The 20,277-nt window shown below is 45.9% G+C and overlaps 1 protein-coding gene across 3 annotated transcripts in view; it reads right to left on the bottom strand.

The window, feature by feature from the left end:
* Positions 1-20,277, bottom strand: part of rarga (retinoic acid receptor gamma a) — a 40,826-nt gene that overhangs the window by 15,341 nt on the left and 5,208 nt on the right. For 2 of the 3 annotated variants that reach the window (XM_026331884.1, XM_026331883.1), the window contains exon 2: positions 12,913-13,271. In XM_026331884.1, the coding sequence (XP_026187669.1) occupies positions 12,913-13,081 (169 nt within the window). In that variant the 5' untranslated portion in view covers positions 13,082-13,271. Of the gene's footprint in view, positions 1-3,408; positions 3,876-12,912; positions 13,272-20,277 lie in introns of those variants that run through there. The other variant, XM_026331886.1, reaches the window with a different exon arrangement.

Below are 20,277 nucleotides of genomic sequence, written 5' to 3'. Positions count from 1 at the left end.
GTAAATGTATATTAGGACATGCACATATATACATATACCTCTCTATGTGTATCCACACACACACACACACACACACACACACACAACTGTAAGCACACACCCTTTTGGCTTGTGCCTTTCCCCAGTGAGCAGCTTGGTAAAATTGGGGCTCTCCATCTACTAACTGCACTCTAAGATTAGGTGATTTTTTTGATTACGGTTTGGAATTACGGAACAACAACGATTGACCTCATGCTTCATTGTGTTGTACATTCCACTTTGTACTGATTTTCTACTTCAGACTGGTAATTTAGTTGGAACTGGAATAATTGTTTTCAGAGGCGAGTGAAGGTTTTTCCCTCAGCCATATCAATTACGATTCACTGACCTTGGACCAGCTGGCTACTTAAGCCTATTAACTTCAGCCCATTCGTCTGACATTATCGTGAAAGGATCAACAAGGTGTATGTATATATAACAGCAGTGACAAGTCCTCATTAGAACTGCAACTGTGGTATTATAAGTCTTTCTGCCTCACTCTTCTACACACACATCCATCACCCTGCTAACCAAGATACCACCATCTATTCCCAGCCCTGCCCCCTCAGGCATTCTAATCTTTTAATTGAATCTTTTGTAATTATAATGAAATAACTGCGGACTTCCATCAGGGAGAAAATGATCGGGGCCAGAATGTGCCAGTGGTCACAGGAAGCTCTTATTTCTCTGCGTTACGGCCGAGATACACCCCCATTTCAATTAGCTCCTCGATTCACATTTGAACAGCACATTAAGGGAAAACAAAGAGGTGCGTGTGCTGTGTGTGTGATTGCACACATACTGATGGATTACTCAAGCAATCTGTTACTGCCAAGTCAGTCTCGTTTGTATCGCTTGCAAGCATCACAATTAATATCCCCAACAGTGTTCAGAAGGATCGAGCTCGGAGCGTGTTCTGCTGAGAGAAACACACTTCCCCTTCTTCTGACCCCAGAGGACTGCTAAGGGTAATTGTCTCATTCTTCTTAGCAAATGAACATTGACAGAGAGGGGATTGGTCTGCATAGGCTCTCTCAAATAGCTTCCCTGGCAGTTGACTAATTCAGTTCTCATTGACGTATGACTAAATCAGTGTCCATTATCCTTACATCCAGGACAGCTCAGATGTAGTACCAGCTCCATGGCATAAGGCACTTAAGAGCATTACACAAGTCAAGCTGGTTGAAAGGGTCTCCTTTTCAGCGGGCTGACAAGGCCACCACACATGGTGTAGATCTGACATTGGCCAGGCCGTAGCCTCTGCCTAACCTCTGACATTGAGGTCTCCCACTGGTGAACAAAAACAGGAAAACTGACCACATACTTCTAAGTCCTCCAATTGTCCCTGGCTAACGGCCAGCACCACTGACACTTATCACCTCTGGAGATTTACTGCCAAGACAATAGGATACGCTCATTTTGTCAGAGATTTAGAGGCTCAAGCACCTTTTCTATGCATTTCATCAAAGAACTGACCCATGTTTTATAAAATGCATCTGACTTGCCCGCGTTTGACTTTTCTTCATGACGTCAAAAAGACATTTTGACCACAGCAATTCATTGCCAAGCATCATGCCAGGTGACTTACTTCAGGAACACAGTGGTTATTTTAGTGTGCAGAGTGCATGCTTGTCTGAGTGTGGCATCAGGAGCCAGACAGGTCCCGTTGCTGTGCAGCTGGGCTGGCTTAATGAGATATCAGACTCAAACATCAATTCATCAGCCTCATTGATGAGGACAATGAGGAGCAACTGCTTCAGTAAAGAGAGGCATTATGGCTGCTTGTGCGGGGATATGGCAGCCTTGTTTACAAAGGTTATTGGGCACAGAGGGCTTGAAACAGTACACCACACCAGCCTCCACTTTGCTCTGCTATACCCAGCTCCCTTCCCCTCAGGGCAGCTTTTCAGGACTTTTTATCTCTTTGATTTTCTGGAACAAAGGCACAAAAGAAAAATGTACCTCTGGTATCTGGAGGCCTAATTTCTAAATGTGTGCGTGTGTGTGAATGGGTTAAAGGAGAGGTCTGATTGATTAAATAAACAAATCTCATCTTGTTATCATCAGGGCTACCCTAGCTCAGCAGAGCAGGCTGGGCTCGCCGGAGTCCCCCCTGGCCTCGGCCTCCACTGACAGGGCATCTGTCTTCATTAAAGCTCAGCCAGTGTGCATGACAGCCACTGAAATGCTGGTGTCTTCACGATTAATGAAGACAGATGACTCCCCCCCCCCCCCCCCCAGAGGCAGTAAAAAGGAACAAAAAAGCAGGAGGATGAACAAACAAAAACACACACACACACACAAAATAAACCAAATTCAAAAAATTCCCCTCAACAAGTTTAACTGCTCAGTCTGTCCTTGTATACTTGATTGTTTTTCCACTGTCATATCTGGCTTGGCTCCCTCCACACTTCTCCCACCGTACCAATGCACACACACCCCCACTCCTTCTCCACTCTCACACGCTCTCTCACAGCAGTAGTGGACCCCTGGAAGTGTATGGAAAAGGACCCGGGTTTTGTCTCTGCAGAGACAGGCCTGTTGTTAGAGTTGGAGCCTTGTCTGAAGTCAGAGGCAGGAGGAGGGAGAGGAAAAATGAGAAGCTGACGGAGGAAAAAGAAAAAGAATATCCCTCGGCTTCGTAAAGACTGTGTATGCATTTCACATTTCTAACTTATTCATTTATTCCTGCGGTAAATAATTCATCTGCTTATTAATTCATGACTGTTTGGCTCTAGAGGAATAACATAATCCATCTAGTATCCAAAAGCATAAACAACAAACCTCCAAGCTGTGTAGACTGCGGTGTGCTACACCAAACTTTTAGCATGTGTAACGTTAAGCACAGCTACACTCGTCATTATCGTTTCATGAGAAACACATCAGAAACCAAAGCTCTGCTGTGGTGCCCACACCGATGGAAGATGCACCAAACAGTGTTCGCTCTTCCTGCCACTCACCTCTTTCTTTTATCTATGAATAGTTTTGTTTTTAGTGTATAGCACCTGGCAAGGTCAAACCTCAGGTAGCTCACAGTGTCACTGAAACTTGACTCCCTCAACTCAAAATCAAAAGTCAAACAAGGACACACATATACAGAAGTACTTAAACAGCACATATCACAGTTTCTGTCCAATAGCCTGTGGGCTGTGAGGGGGGAGAGGAGAGACGAGGAGAGGAGACGAGAGGAGAGGAGTGAAGGAGAGAGGAGAGGAAAGGAGACTGTCCCAGTCTTTTCCTGTGTTACTCTGGAGCCCCTCACAGCAGCCCCCTCGGCCAAGCCCTGAGGGGTAAACAAGCCAGCAGCGAGAGAGGGTGTGTTTGAGAGAGAGAGAAACAGAGAGAGACATGATTGTGTCATAGGAGAAACCCAAACAGGATGCCACTTACACTGAACGCTGGCACTGCCGGTCCAAGCGAAGGGGTCCAGACCCGCAAAGAAGGGGCTCGCTTTTCGCAGCATACATGCACCACGGCTGGTGACATCATAGAGCTGACGGGGGCCCATTCCCAGAGCCTCCATACAGTCGAACATGGCACCCCCCCGCCCTCTGCAAAAATCTCTACGAGCCCTCAGTCCTGCCTGCGTCCTGCCCTGCTTCCACGGCTCACGTCACTCGCTGAATCAGTGACAACAACAAACAGCAACAGCTAGCTGGATCTGCTGCCTTCCTTTCACTTATCTCTGGCTGTCACTCTCTCTGCTGTCCTTTCCTGCCGATGCTGGAGTTTCCCTCTCTCCCTCTCAGCTGGAATGCAGATCTGGTTCCTGCCTGGTCGAGCTGAGCCGAGCTGAGCGTGACTCTGACTCTCTACTCCCCCCCTGCCCTTGGGTGAGCTGCTCCCTGTCTGCTGTAACAGACCTAAATAACAGCCTCTCACAGCTCTCGCTGAGCCCCAGACACAGTGGAGCGAACCAACTGCCTCAGCATGACGCTCTGAGAGGGGGTGGAGAGAGAAAATGCCAAAGAGGGAGGGATTGGGATGGAGAGGGACCCGAGAGGAGGAGGAGTGGTGGAGAGGGAGCAGGGTTGGCTGGCCAGCACAACCTGCACTGGAAGAAGAACTGATCTGGTTAGTGGACAAAACTTTACTCCCGTTCTTCTCTTGCTTTTTTCAGTCTGTGCTGCTTTTGTGCTTCATATTTCAGCCCCCTCCTCCCGTCGTGTCCCATTCAGATCTGGTCCCGGTCTCTGTCTGTCTTTACCTCGCACCTCCCCCAATTCCCTTGCAGTAAATATGAGCCCCCCCTCCCTCCCTCCCTTCCCCGAGCCTCCGTCTCTAATCATAACCATATTAAAGTGCAGCCACTGGCCGGGTGTGTGAGACAGAGAGAGAAAGAACATTGTGCTGTGGTTGAACCCAGAAACCAGATGCCAGGGAAAATCCCTCCCTCCTCTCGGTCTGTTTTGAGGCAACAGAGGATGGGCAGTTCTTTCTGTCTCTCCCTCTGGAAGTGCTTTAACGGTGATGAATGAGGGTTGCCTTGTTCAATCCCTGCAGTGCATTTACACAAATACCCCCAATATACAAACACCCCACGTGCTGGACACACTTCTCACGGGGTCATCTGACCCCGAACAGCCTTTTAAAAACTCATATGCAGAAATGCACAGATGATGACGAGGACCTTTAATGCATCACTAGCCTGCATCGCTGAGGTCACACCGTAAAACTCGGCGTTCCACATTCGGCCGTCTTTAACGTTGGCTATTCTCTGTCTCACTAAAACCAATTTAATTTAAAACACAGCAGTTCCCTCACAGTGACAGCAAGTCAAAGGAAATCAATAGGCAGTCTGCGGTCAATGAAAAAGCCTGTCACTGGCTCTAACTGTTGCTCAGCAGACAGATAGACTCTGGCTGGGCTAAAGCAAACAGCCTGATACGATGGGAGATATATGATAATAGAATAGTTTTAGTGTGTGTGTGTGTGTGTGTGCCATGCACATTCATCTCCCCCTGTCAGACCAGTACAAGTGGTACGGCCCAGCAGGCAAAAAAGACACCATTTCCTGTCAATCTGTGCTGCTGGCTACACTCTCCATAAACACACGGTGCCCTCCCTCCTCTCTTCCTCCTCCTCTTCTGTCTAACACTTCACTCATTTCCTGTTGCATGAAAGAAACCATGCCTCCACATTTTGGGCTAGTCTGAGTGATTTCAATTAAAATGTTTATTGACCTGAAAAGCTATTCTTCCAGTTTGGACCTCGTGTTTGTTTTCTTAAGCTGGCACAGTCATATGCACATGTGGGCTGGTGGTCACGGCTCTTTTATTGCATCAAGCTGCAAACAACATCAGTAGTTTTGATGTGTTTCTTCATACAGCTGTCGAACCATAAAGAGGAACCTTCAGGACAGCTCAAACATAACAGTCAGACTAGATAACAAACTGTTATCTATCAGAGCTGCCACTGCTAATCCTGCTGGGTGTTAAAAGTGACTCTCTTCTTTTTCCACTTCTCCACCTATTTGCAGAGTAATTCCTACTCTGGATGTATTTCAGATTAAATCATCACTGCCCAGTCACATTTTTATGATCCACAGGCATTCTTCTCACACTCGTCTTTCGTCTCCTTCCTGTCTTTTCTCTCTCTCTCTCTCCCCTAGTTTCATACACTGTGCTGGAAACTAAAAACTGGCGAATCCCCTGGTGTGCAAATGTTCTATGTAACATCAGAGTTGTTTGCCAGGGCTGCTCTCTGGACTGGTGAGCAGCAACACAATCGATTTATAATGTCATGTGCTCACACTTGAAGCTCTTTTGTTTGTGGAGATTTATGGAGCCTATCTGACTCTCTTCTGGTTTTGACATTTTCTTTTTACTGTGTTTGAGACTATAATTCAGACCACTAAACCTCCAGATTCTTCGCTTATTGGCACACAGCGCCGTGAGCTGCGAGTCTTCCAGCGCTTCAGAGGGTTTGCTGAGTGAGTTTAGACATCTAATCTACACATACTCCATACTGCTGCTGACCCAGACCTTCCCTCCTCCCCTTCCTTCCCCAGCCAGAGAGGCTGAACTCTAGAAGAAACCCCCATTGGGCCACTAACTTTCCCCCCAAACTTATCCTGCCCTCCCTCCTTCTCTCCCTCAATCTCTGGCTCACAAGTCTCTCCATCACTCTCCTCGATTCTTTTCTCCCCCCCCCTCTGTTTCTGCAAATACTCTCTCCCCATTTCATCGAGTTCCCTATGGCCATTTTTTTCCTGACTGCATGATTTGTTTTAGTTGACAAAGTTCTCTGCTTTTGTTTCTGGTTTTGGAAATGTTTCATTTTCGGTCGCTGCCGCCTCACTGGGCATTATGTGGCGCCGATTACTGATTAGAACACATCTCAACACGATAAACAACAAATCCTTAAATCTACATCCACGAGAAGGTTTTATATCCATGATGTTAATGATCGACATTAGAGAAAGTCAGCTGGACCAAGTCTGCATGCAGCTCCACGTGGACTGGTACCCAGGAAAATCAGGCTATAACTCCTGTCTCACACTCCGATGCCAATTACAGATAAGACATATACAACACATTGTTGCTACTTCCTGTGTATACAGTCATTCAGCTTCCAGCCAAGCAGTCAACAACACAGTGGTGTGTGAGGCAGTAAAGGCAGCTTGTCGTTTAAGGCCTATGTGCTAAATGCAGCAGGGTGATTTTGAAAGGAATGTAGAGCTTTTCCATTTCTGATGTGAGCATGTGTGCAGTGTGTGGACATGCTGAAACAGATTGCCAGTGATGATAGAGACACTGAACACCAGTCCAGAGCACCCTCCCACTACAGCCAGATTCAGGTTACTCAGAAAGAAACACACACTGTACACACACACACTGTACACACACACTGTACACACACATACATACTGTACACACACACACTGTATACACACACACACACAGGTTTGTTTTCATTCCTCATAGGGACTTGACGTCGACTTATATTCATTTCCTGGATACTTAACAATAACCACTACTCTTAACTTCACCCTTCTCCTAAAACATTGGCCATAACCCTAAAATGTAAAGACGCACGTTGTGTGGTTCACATACAAATATCACGTTCTGGGTGTTTTTGAAAAATAAAGCAGCTTAATGAAGGAGCGAACAAAGAGGATCACAGCACCCAGGCACCTTTTCCGTCCATGTCTTTACGTGATGCCGTGTTTGGCTTTGTTTGTCTGGGAAAACAGAAGTTTATTTTTCCCTGCAGGTTCTGCACATGTTCAGCTCTGACAGGACACGTAATCTTATCCACTCATTCCCTCACAATACTGGAAGATGCCTGATGTGTAACTGAGCAGAGACATGGGGAAAGTGAGGAACAACTTAAGAGAGGGCCTGTTTCTCAGCAGCAGCCATGCTCGCCTGTGTTCACATGCTGGTCCCACCAAAGGCCTAACAGAGCTACTTTTCACAGTGCTATCATTCTTGGCCATCTTTCAGCAAAGTCTCTTTCACTCTGTCTTTTTCTCTCCCTCTAACTGCACCATCATGACATTTTGCTACCCGTGTTTTGGGGAGGGAGGGAAAAAAAAAAAGACAGTTCTTTTAGTTGTTTGGCCAAAAATACGAACCCCCCGCCTCGTTCTCATAGGCCTGCCCTGTGCCTATGTGCCCTCCCACGCCTTCTGAAGGCCCATCCCTCATTTCTCGCCATTGCACGCTCTGCGTCTTGCACGTGCCCACAACGGCCCATCTGAAAACAGACGCCTCCTATTTTTAATAGTAGCCTCTTTATCTTCATCTGTCATCATGTCAGAGCTGTAGCACACACTTGGCCTATCCCTTACCAGGAACCTCTGCTGACTTTCCACACACGCGAGGACACAAACACTAATACACAGAAACTCAGAGAAATTTCAGAAAGCTTTAAGCACTTTGAGCAAATTGGCTCCAACTTGCAGGGAAGGATAACTAGAGGAAAACCGAGGTAACGGCTGAGGAGAGAGAGAAAGAGGAAAGGGAGTAGAGAGAAAAGGGAACTTGATTGGCCCACAGGGCTTAGGCGGATATCATCAGAAGAGCAAATATTTCACTACGTTTCACAAAAACATCTTCACTCTGCTTTTAAAATGTCTGGGAACACAAAGTGGACCTTTCTGGTCGCCCAGGGAGATGAAAGCAGGGATGGCAGACGATGCAGAGATGTTTATTAAGGCAGAGGAGGCTCCAGTCTCGCTGATAGATCAAGGACGTAGCCAAACAGCACTGCACATGCTGTCATCGCACACAAACGGTCCGGTCTCCAGCATTTGCTAATTTACTTTGTAGATCAGGGGCGTCAGCAAGCACATGTCTGTAAAACAAACCTTCATTCTGATAACCTGGTAACACTCACAGCCTTCCTGTTGACTGTAGCGCAGCCTTCCCATCCAGACGTTTTCTTTTGTGCTACTGTAAGAAATGATCTGAGGGTGATTTCTTCTATGGTTTGATGACCAGTGACAACATAGTATGGGACGGTGATGATATAAAACCTGAGATTAGAAATAATAGTACTGATAAATAGCCAGATATCAAATTACAAATCCCTTTCCCTGCACTGAAACGTCTTATTTCAGTCTCTGAAACGACTTAAAGTTGTCACATGATCATGTTATTATCATTCTGAATCCTTCACTATGGAATGAATGTCGCCTACACTCTTAGGTTCCCATTATTTTCAAGTCTGTTGTTCTTGGGGTTTTTTTTTTCCTCACATCTTCATTTGTCATGTTTTTTACTGAAGGCTCAGCCCAGCGCTCCTGCACCTTCAATAAATCAAAAACAGATCAATAAACGCCACTGAGATCGACTGAGGTCGGAGATGGATCAGCTTTGCTCACGCCAAAAGGCCTTTTCCAGTTTCAAAGGAGAGTCGACTTCACGGTTTGTAAAGCGCACACATACGGATGAGAGGAAAAAAGTGAGATGGCAGTTTTGTGTTTCTTATCCCAGGGAAGTCATTATCATATACATACACAGCTCACTTTATCCTTCATCTCCCTCCACCTCCCTTCACTCAGATACACAGCATGCCCTCATAAGCACACGCATGTGCACCCAGACAAATCAAAATCTAGACCATCAACCACATACCGACCGACCTGGGCTGACATTCAGTAGTTATACATTTCTAAAAATAAATTAAGCAGCACAATCTGCTATTTGCGCTCTGCTTTGTCTTTAGTCTAGTAGTCGACATCCTTCCTCGCCGTCCCTCTCCTCCATTTCAGCGTTTGCTTTTACATTCCCTCTCATACCACATTTCCCACCAAAATGGCTCCTTTACGCAACTCCCCAAGCTCTCCTAAGCCAACATGACCCCCTTATGTGTGTGTGTGTGTGTGTGTGTGTTCATTTAAGAATGCAAAGAGTGTTTTTAATTATGTCACTCTGCATGATGATATTTTTTTTATTGCTGGAACATTTTGGTCCCTTTCACAGCCTGTCTTGACTTAATAGTTTTTGTGTGTATATGTCTGGAAACACGGGTGCTTGCGTATGCACTTGGCAGCAAGTATGGCAACGTGTGTGTGTGTGTGTGTGTGTGTGTGTGTGTATGCATTTGTGTGTGAGTAATAAAAAACCCATGCCCAACACACACTTTAAATAAACAACTGTTCCCCTCGTCTCCACCAGAGGCACAACTGAGCAGACTCAGGCAGCTTTTCCACAAGTACCAACACGCTAACCATTCCTTTCTATTAATACAATGCTTTTAATTTCATCCCACTCTGATGAAGCTCAGACTCTCCCAACTGAGCCTTTCTGCTTACACCCATTTACATAAAGCAGGACTCACAGTCTGAATAGAAAGTCCCAGCCCAGCCAAAGAGTTTTGGTCACGGCCATGTGGGTCGAAGGAAATGACCTACTAGCTTTTCAAAACATCCCTGTGGCTGGCTTTGGGGCCAGGGCTCCGGCACTGATTGGTGAAAGCTTCGAGAGGTGTTTCAGGGCTCAGTGGTGATGTTATCACATAGTAAGTGGCCTTAATGGGCTTCCAACTGTTTGTTTGAAGGACCCCCATAATGACAGGGATCAACTGATAACGGCCTCAGCACCACACGGCACAGAGAGCTGTCAGACCCTCTCATGGATGAACAAACACTTTTGCATGTTTGTAAAGAAATGATTGTAAAGGGAAGTAGTCTTGCAGCACACCCACACGGTCTGTGGTGTTCACTCACGAATTAAAGGCTGAAGTGAAGCACTACAGTTTTTCCAGTTCTGCCGTGTTTGCGTTCAGACTGAAGAAAACCGCTACTATCTCTACATGAGCAAACACAGCCAGTCCACCCCAGCCCTGTCTCTTCCCACCTCTGTGCAAAACAGGTATTTCCAAAGACACTCTGGTGCCAAAACAGAGCGTCGCCGTGGGAGGTACTCCGACCTGTCGGCACAGCATTCACACCCAACAAAGGTAGGTGTCACTCGGGCGACCATTCTAACAGCATTAATGCACGGAGCGCTGAAGCTGAATGCACAGCTATTTGGTGCACACTCTAACATGCATACACACAAAGAAATATCTGCAGCCCCTTTATGTGAGAGATATTTTCTCAGTCTGCTCTGCACAACAATGAGCAAGCCTGTTCAGCCAACTCCTGGAGAAGAAGAAGTAGACGAGGGAAAACAGGGCCTGGGGAATGTCCAAACCTTGGACTTTTGTCTTCCCTGCTAAAATTTAAGAGAGCGCTGGACGAGACTGCTGTCAGTAAAATGACTTGTAACATTCCTTTTCCATAGCATGTTTAAAATGCTGAGTTTTCCAACATGGCTAGAACTCCAACGGATATTAATACTGATATATGTTTTTGTAAGAGATTTAGTGTGAATGCAGTGCAGCAGGGCGTTTCAGTGCTGAAACAATTAGTCAGCTAATCCATTAATAGCTTGATCAACGGTAAAACTGAATAAACGTTTAAGTCGTGCATCAAGAAACATATTTCAAACATGTTTCCAGTAGTTTTTCTCTTTTTAAATGAAATATTCTTCAGATTTGTTTAAGAAATTTTTCAGATTTCATCGTGGTCTTTAGGATTTTTAGGCATTTACAGTTAGACATCTACAGGTTCAACAATTAACTGCAAAATTGATTCATAATGAAGATGCTGATTAGCTGCAGGCCCAGACACTGCTACTGTGATTCCGACTTAATCCTCGACCCCAGCCTTGTTCAGCCTCTGACAAAGTCCAAACAAAACCCATGTGAATGAAAACACTGCCAGCGTGGATGTGTCGGTACAAGCAGTCCAAAGAAAGGCCCCGGTGCATGTGGTTGCCTGCGTCTGTTTGTGCTTTGATACTTGTTTTTGTTTTAACTCGTGCCAGTGTGAAAATCAAAAAGAATCCATCTGTCAGTACGGAGGGACTTCATTCTGCATCAGGGGCATGTTTCTGGTTTTTAGATGAAAGAAATGCCCTGTGCATGTGTGTGTGTGCATGTTTGCGTGAGAGAGACAGAGAGAGAGAGAGAGAGAGAGAGAGTGGGAAGACTGTCTCTGGTGGTGTGTATCCGTGTGTTTTCTTAGCAGGGTGTGTTCTTGGATTCCACCACACTAGGACATTACCCCAGGTGCTTGCTCTCTCTCTCTCTCTCTCTCTCTCTCTCTCTCTCTCTCTCTCTCTCTCTCTCTCTCTCTCTCTCTCTCTCTCTCTCTCTCTCTCTCTCTCTCTCTCTCTCTCTCTCTCTCTCTCTCTCTCTCTCTCTCTCTGTGTAAAAATACCTTGAGGATTAAGTGGGCAGAGGCGGCGACGGGGGGAGGGGGTGAGGTAGTGATTGACATCTGAAAGGCTGGAGAGGTGCTCAGGCATGCTGTGGTGGGGGAGACAAGGCGACTGCACTGAACACACAGGCAAGGGGGCTTCCAAGCTCTGCACTCAGCTGTTGCCACCCACACCCATTATAGCCCCCTCCAGCACCTGCCACCCCTTTAGCACTGCACCCAGATACGATTTCACATAACTCCTGCTTACCTTTACCTCAAGCCCTAAACTCAGTGAACATGTGCCTTCTTCTCTCTTTTTTCCTCCTTTCTCCTCAGCAGTGACTTATGGAGCACTGGCTTTTGTACAAACATACTTTCAGTCCTAGAAATCTGATGCTGACAAAAAAAAAAAAACAGCATTTTGAAGCAAGCAAGTGTTTTGAACAATGAGAAATGTATGTCAGCAGCGTGTGTGTAACCTTGCTAGTTTTTCCATGACAGAAAAACATTCTGGATTGCCAACAATCTCCTCTTTGTGCTTTGTGCTCCATACATCATCCAGTCCGAACGCTGCGGAATACAACAGTGCCACCTGTGGTCCGGGCCGAAACTACAAGTCCAAGACTGGCTCCAGCTCACCTTTCTCTCTACAAATAGGTGCCGCACGCTCGTTCGACCTCTCGCAGTTATTCTTATTTTTAAATGTGTGTTGATGCTGAGAGCACTCATCGCCTCACACTGAAAGAATGCTGTTTTGTCTCTAATTGCAGACTTGGGTTGTGTGCCTCATAAAAGCTCTGCAAGAGGTCCAGACATAGACGCACTGAAACACACACAAACACCAGCACTGCCAGAGTTTGTGGTCACAACCACACCATCTACAAGCATCTATAAGGAAACCACAGGAGAAGAGTAATCATGGTATTGATGAAAGTGGACTCTTTCCCTATGGTTTCTTTGGAGGATTCTTTTTCCTACCATTCATCCTATATCACAAACAGAGCCTAAAGCTTTCCATTTCCACAAAATTACACATAATGAAGTGCAATTTAAACAGCCTTTTTCCTTCTTTTCCAGTGCACATCCTAATTGTTTAATGCGACTTGACTAAAACCAAGGTATGGGTCATATACGTTGATGAAATGGAAAATGATGTGAGAGGGAGGAACAGACGAACAGTAATCAGAAGGACTTACAGAGAGCTGCCATCTCTTTGGGCAGGTCGGCACCGAATCTCCCAAACAGGCTGCTGTTGGCGAGCAGGTCGAAAGGGGAGTGGCTTCTCATGGAGTTGAAGGCAAAGGGGTAGACAGCAGGTGGGAAGCCGGTCATGTGGCCCACCTGCTGTTCCCTGTTGGTAGCCATTGTGAAGGAGGACCCAAGGGTCCGCAGCAGGGCTCTAGGCTTTCACGACGCCTGGAAATCTGTGGCACAGCTGAAACCCGTATCCTTCTGTAGATTCCTGGGATGTGGGGAGTGGATGAGCAATGATGGTGGGGGGGGTCTGGTTTAATGATTAAATGCCCACTTCTGAGGAGTAATCCAGTTCACTTTTCTGGGAAAAAGAAAAAAAGAGAAATTTGTTATTTCTTACCAATAAATCATGAGGAAGTGTTTCTGAATCACATAAACGTGATACAATCAGTGGTTTGTGTTGCCCCACACACACACACACACACACACACACACACTTTAGCTCACATTAACTCTGCCTCCATGCAGGGGACAGGGAGTAATTTGCCCACAGGTCTAATGTAAGAAGGATGTGCAAACTTCATACCAACAGATATGAGAGAGTGGGCTGGAAGGAGGAAGTAAGGAAGGACTGGATGGTGAGAACCAAAACAGATAAAGACGTGAGAGAAAAAGAATGAGTGAGCTGTGAGCAGAAAAGCCTGAAAAACTGGGACTGGGCGAGGGGAAAAGAAAATAAGAAAGACGTTTGGAAAAAGTTATAACAGGGAAGAGCAGGGGGGAGGGAGAGAGGGGGAAAGGAGAGAGAGAAAAAGAGAGAGAGCTCTTGTTCCTGCAGTTTTGAAGAGCTTCCAGACTTCTACAGTGATTCCAGGCTATGCCATATGATTTAAATCACCAGAACTCTACTATAAAGAGCTCCTCTGTTCCTGCTGCCAGCCTAGTACAGCAGCCTGCTTCTCTGCCTCTTTCCCCCAGGACCAGAGGCCCAGACATGGGGTCCAGAGCACGAAGGAGGGAGGGAGGGGGCGCGAAGGGGGTTAGGGTTAGGGAAAATGAGATCCACTGATTGCTAACTGCTGCTGTCACTTCCAACTATCTTCTCTTGAGGTCAGGCTCCCATCCCACAGAGTCATTTTGGCTCTGGCCTCCTGCAGCCCGCTCATCACTTTGACTCCACACAGTAGGCACAGACAAGTCGGACTGCATGTGTGGACAAGGCTGCAGTTATGCTCCACTGTTGACTCTTAATATAGGAGGAGGAAAAGTCCCAGCGAAGCCCCCCCATTTTCTTTTTTTATGTTTTCTTTTTTGCCGTTTGCTTCCCTAGTGTGATTTCATGAGTGGGTGGTGTGATCAGCTTGTTTTTTAAATGTGGCTTTGAAAAACAGCAGAGCCAAGGAATCTGGAACTGCTGTGGCTTGTGAATCTGGGAGAAAAGACAGAAAAAATCTTGGTAATGAATTCGATATAAACAAAGAAATGTGTGTGTGTGTGTGTGTGTGTGTGTGTGTGTGTATATGTGTGTGTGGGGGGGGGGGGGGGGGGGTCTAAAGCTGAACTGGTGAACTGGTGAACTGAGTGAAAAAGTACAGAGGAACAGTGACAGGGTCTGGGCACTGGGGGGCACTAAGAGGTGGCAGCATGCCCAGAGGGAGAGCTTTCCAAGACGCACACATATGCAGCACACAGTCTGAAACACATACACATGCAATCAAACACTGGAAAAAAAAAAAAACATCTCCACACATGTGTGAGAGCACCCACTAACACACACATACACACCTCTCACCCCTTGCCTTTTGCTCTGGCTCCCTCCCTGACTCGCTTTCTGGCTCTTTCTCTTTCAACAGAGCCAGTTAATTACACCCTACCGCTGCAGGCAGCTTCAAACCACCACTAATTTAGAGTTCCATTACAGTAAACTGTTCCACATGTGCATCCAGGGCCCAGGCAGGCTCGGGTGGCCACGTTTCAGGAAGGAGCAGCCGCCGATAGGCACCCACCCCCATCCTGCCAACACAGCCATACTGCCATCTTTCTTTTCCTTCTTTCTTTCTCTCCATATTTCTTTCTTCCCCTTTCCGACCTATTCCTCATCCACAGTACGTTTGATTCCACCCCCCTTTTCCTGACCCGCTTCACATCCCCTCTATAATCAATGTCCTTTTACCCATCCTCGCACCCCGACCCCTTTCCTCCAAAGCTTATACCACGGGCACCACAACTCTCTGCAGCAGCTCTGCTGTGGGGGCTAACACAAAAACATCACTAAGGATTTCACAGTGAGCTTAATGGAAGAAGAGGCACAGACTGGAAAAACAAAACTGCCAACAACACCCAGGCTTGTAATGTGTGTGTTTTCCTGTGTATTATGAGTATGTACTTGGCCAGTGTTTGGGTATCTGCCTCATGAAGTCAAACCAGGCTCCATACAGACAGCACACTGAGGAAAAGAAAGACGCGTGAGCGAAGACAAGAATCATCGCAGGAAGTAGGACTGTATACACAGGACCTTTGTCTCCCCAGAGGTGGAAACAATAGAACATTAACCCCAAAAATCCAGCTTAAAATTAGCCTCAGGATCCCCTGGGAAAGTGGAGGGTCCTGCCTAAGTACAGTAATATTCTGTGCCACTGCATCTCCATATAAACAAAGAAAGGCACTGTGAAAGAAACTAAAAAGAAGGACACAGAGACACGGACTTTTAAAGGAGAAGCCAGTCATTTTACTCCTCCCCAAAACACAATCATGAATTAATAAAAAAGTTGGCGCCAGTGTTTTTTAATGAGTCATATCAGCGTTTTACAGAGCCATTTATGTTTTATTTCGGGTCCTGTGGTAGGCTCGCTTCGCCAGCACGTCTGGGGCTATAAGGGGATAAGGGGAATTTGGAGTGACCTCATCCCCTGTTAGCCAGCGCCAAATGGGCATGGAGGGCCTCCCCACTTCCCCTGAGCCTGGGGGGCACACAGGAGGCAGCAGGCAGCCAGGATGGCGAGGAGCACCAGGGCCAGCTATGGGTGGGTTTACGGCTGCTGCTGCTGGGACTTTCCATCATTGCCTAAGAGGTGCATTGTGGAAGGTTACATTTACTCAGGCTGCTTCTGTGAATAGTGAAATGTCAAGGCCTGCATTAGTGCATCACGTTAACGCAAACCCATCGGTTCTGTTGGAGACAATCCACTGATTTTAGCTGGGACCTTGTAGCAAATGAAACTGAAGCGATAAGCTTGTCATTTGGAGGCAGGTATGACAAGATACGGCACGTTTGGGCCCAAAGCAGTTCTCCTGTTTGACGAGGAGTCTAATGGAGGGAGAGAGAGAGAGAGGAACAGCTCCCACAGATTGAATTTCTGTCAAACAAAGGGTGGATCGAATCCTCTGTGAGCAAAACAACAATTGTGCCTTAACTGTTGTGACGGAGAGAGGCCCCTCGGGCTACATGAACTTCAGTCAAACATAACAAAAAAATAAAAAATAAAATAAAATCACAGCATCTCAGGAAGCCCTGCACCACACAACCAAGAAAGGCAGCGGCTTTTCTAGTCAGCACAAGAAACCACAGGTGATTACTTGGCCCACATGAGCAGGACTCTGGGTGCCATAGCTGCCCCAGTTTGTTTACTGGAGGATGTTTCTTATTCCAGTCAAGGAAAACGCAAAAGAATTTACAGTAACTCTTAGCGATGTTATATTGAGGTATAATTGTATGTTTGTCTTTGTGGATATTTGCCTTTGAAGACAAATTTTCACAGTTCTCCTCTTTGCACAGTGACTCTTTTGGTCTCCCTTCACTTTCTGAGACTGAGTGAGTTCACAGGTTTTTGTTCCGTTTCCCAAAGTATCCAGAAGGGAATTTTCAGAAATTTTCTGCAAGGTGAAATAAAAATATATGTCAATCGGCCAGAGCGGAGCAGCAAGTCAAAACCTTTACTGGAAGGACTGAGCTGTAAATTCACTGCCTGAAGATAAATGAACTGTACCATGTATCCTGGCAGGAAAAGTCTGGCACAATCACCGAGTCCTCTCACTGTTTTTCCGCCTCTGACTTGCCCACTCCTGTTCTTTCTCTTTTTTTTGACTCAGAACTGTACATGTCCTCCAGGCACTGTCTTCTAATTGTCGACATCATATTGTGATTTATGCTCAGTAACTTTGTAAAGGAAATGACTTGAAGCAGGGAGCTATGTTTAAATTTGGGGTTGTGGGTGAAGTCGCACTACCACAAAAACAATGATTTTACAGTCCATGTGTCCTAACGGAGTTGACAGACCGGCTTTTCCAACTACATGGAGCAAAATCCACAGTCGGTGTCGTCATCACTGCTTAATGCGCCCACGCAGGCCGACTGGAGACCGACTGTGCACTTAACAAATGTCACAGCAAAATAAAAAATTGAAATGATCACACAAACAAAATCACATCGGCGTTATCTGACCTCGTCGCTGGCGTCAACAGTATTTTGGCTGTGGAAACAATATCCTCAGTGCTATTATCTGATGCGGAGCTGACAGCTCCCAGCCTTTCAACGAGTGGCTGACTAATGGCTCCGAGAGACACCTAGTGACAGACAGTGTCTACAAACAGACCAGCATTCCATCAAAACTTGCTTGACATCTGTCTTGTCGTCGCACAAACACATTTTTACTTACGCCAACCGTGCAAAGCAGCATCTCCCTGTTCAATCATTTGTCACTTTAAGAGATATACTGTTTTCCAGGACTGCCCCTAAGAAGTGTCCTCCTGCATCCTTTGTTCTGCATCTATAAATCATTAATCATTCATTCTTAAATCATGTCTGTCCTCGCTCTGTTCTTTGTTTAAACATGCTGTTACCTAACAAGCTGTGTTGACTTGTAATGGTGGAAAGAGTGAGAACTCACAGTAGGACATAAAACACTTTGTGACATGATGAAGTCATCCTGACAGCTTGCTGTTTCCATGATGTGCTCGTGCTCTTTGGAGTCCTCAACATGGAGACTACAGCAGCGGGTCCAGCACCAAAGCAAAAGGCAAAGACAGATGATAGTCCGACGTTTTCAGAAGTAAAGAGAAAGTAAGAGAGAAAAAAAATAATAAATGAAAGGAAGGAAGTTTAAAGTGGCAACAGCACGATGGCAACTCTTCTCAATTTCAAGTGGGTGCTACTAATACAGCTTGTGCAGTAATTAGTGAAAGAGGAACTGTTGAGCATTGGCACAGGCCGCTATGAAGGTGTTTCCCTTCCTCGGCTCAGAGAGAAAACAATCCTTGCTCTGTATAAAGAGATATATAATGGATGGGTTTCACCGCCACTTTTAGCCTCGGGAGCAACACTCAGACACAAGCAGGTCCAAACGCACACACGCAACTACAGCACGAAAAAAACAACACACATTCACAACACACGCCTCGCTGTGTGCCAGAACATCATTTAGTGAAGGCCTGGAGGCAGGCTGAAAATGTAAATCCTTACAATCAGAGCGGCACACCTGCAAAAATAGACATAGGAAATAGTGTGCAGATAGTTTCCTCGTTAATTATAGTGTGTTGGTGGAGAGCCCCTTGATTCCCCTAAAACCACCTGTCTAACCCCTCCCTGCCACTTTGCCTTAATTGCTATAGAAATTCCAGCAAAAGACAGGTAACAACAACTCCCAGATTTACTGCTCAAAGTCATGACACAAAGAAAGACTGTTTTGCAATACAGAAAACTGTGTGAGTCAACTGTTGCTCCAGTGGTTTAATCTGAGAACTCCTATCACACAACTCAGCAGGTTTTCCAAACGTTTTAAAATTATCCTCCTGAAGGAATACGCTCAGTAGTAAGTCCTGGAGACACTGCTGTTTCTCTGTTTGTGCAGTTTCAATGAAGCAACATGTCAGAATTAAAGACCTTAACATCTACCACTAATCACAGTTAAAAACAATCTGTTATGCTGTTTCCCTCCAAAGAAGTGTATTCATTGCACACCCAGTATGTTTGAGCAGCATATCATAGCTGATGTGTACTGATGGACAGTATGTGATCATGCACTAAAAAGATCTTAGGGCTGGTCTGTTGCTTGATGTGTAAACAACCAAAAATGTAGGCTGTTTCTGATGAGGCCAATGACGCTGCATACAGAATAACTCACGATCAGGGAGTAATGAGTAATGGCACATACTCATCTGGAGCATGTAGCAACCAGCACAAACAAACCGCCACTAAAAACGAAAAGAAAAAAATGAAATAAAGCCACTAAACACCACGAAGGTAAAGCTGCTCCGTGTGGACAAACTGTCCTCAGGAAAGACCCTTGGGTGGTGCTGAGGAGGAGGAGGGCCCAGAGGTGTTTGTCAGACCGTGTCAAAGTGATAGCCCAGATGACAGCACAGGGCCACACAGCAGGCATCCCTCACTCAGCCGTGCAGGGGTCTCCTCAAATGACTTCAATCAAACTGTCCCTCACACTTACGTCAGGTCCACCAGGGGAAATAAGCAGTGGACAGCAGGTGCAAAGCCAAGGGAGTCCAGCTGCAGCGCTTTACCTATCGGACAGGCCCCGCTGGACTCAAAGAAACTATATTCTGACATCAGGCGTCTGATCTGTACCTACCAAATCACCCAGGGCTAAAGACACTGCTACACGTAGCTGTAACGAGTGGAACCTGTTAACTCAGCACATGTGCTAGCATTAATAAATAATCTTCGCTGACAAGCTGCTTACTATGGGAACACAAGGACTTACACTTTCATATAAACCAAGACCGGAGCTGCAGACACACCTCACTCCACAGGAATTAGCCTCTGCTGTGTAAAAGGTGGAAAACAATGCTTCTCTTTTCCAAGTGCTCATATGTCGGTTATTAAAAAACACACACACACACACACACACACACGGGTCAAGGACTGGTGACATCTCTGGTGAATACACATTCATACACATCAAACACATGCAAGCGTGTTCGCACTAACACACACACACACACATGCTAATAATAAAGAGCTCCACAGGCACTGGGTAACACTTGAAACACTCACTAATAAGCACATATGTGCATAGAGGCACCACATGCCTCCACACATACACACACGCTCAAGTATGTTTTCATATAAACTCCAGTGTCACGCTCACATTTATGAGGCAGGACAAAAACAACAAACACACTAAAACCCTGCATGCAAACAAGTGTGTGTTTGGACGTTTTAGTGTTTCCACATGAAAATCTGGTCAGATTTGGGGAAAACAATGATTAACCGTCCCGCAGCCTCTCAAGTGTCTCGCGCACTCAGTTTCTGTCTTCAATTAAAACTGTCGACCCGTTCCCAAAAAAAAAAAAAAAAAAAAAAAAATGCAGTCTCTTTCTTTCTTTCTCTCTGTTAACAGAGTCAATGAGAAAAA

The sequence above is a fragment of the Mastacembelus armatus genome, chromosome 7 (genome assembly GCF_900324485.2).
Source record: "Mastacembelus armatus chromosome 7, fMasArm1.2, whole genome shotgun sequence".
In the NCBI taxonomy this organism is placed as follows: Eukaryota; Metazoa; Chordata; class Actinopteri; order Synbranchiformes; family Mastacembelidae; genus Mastacembelus; species Mastacembelus armatus.
This window is presented reverse-complemented; position numbering and strand designations above follow the sequence as displayed.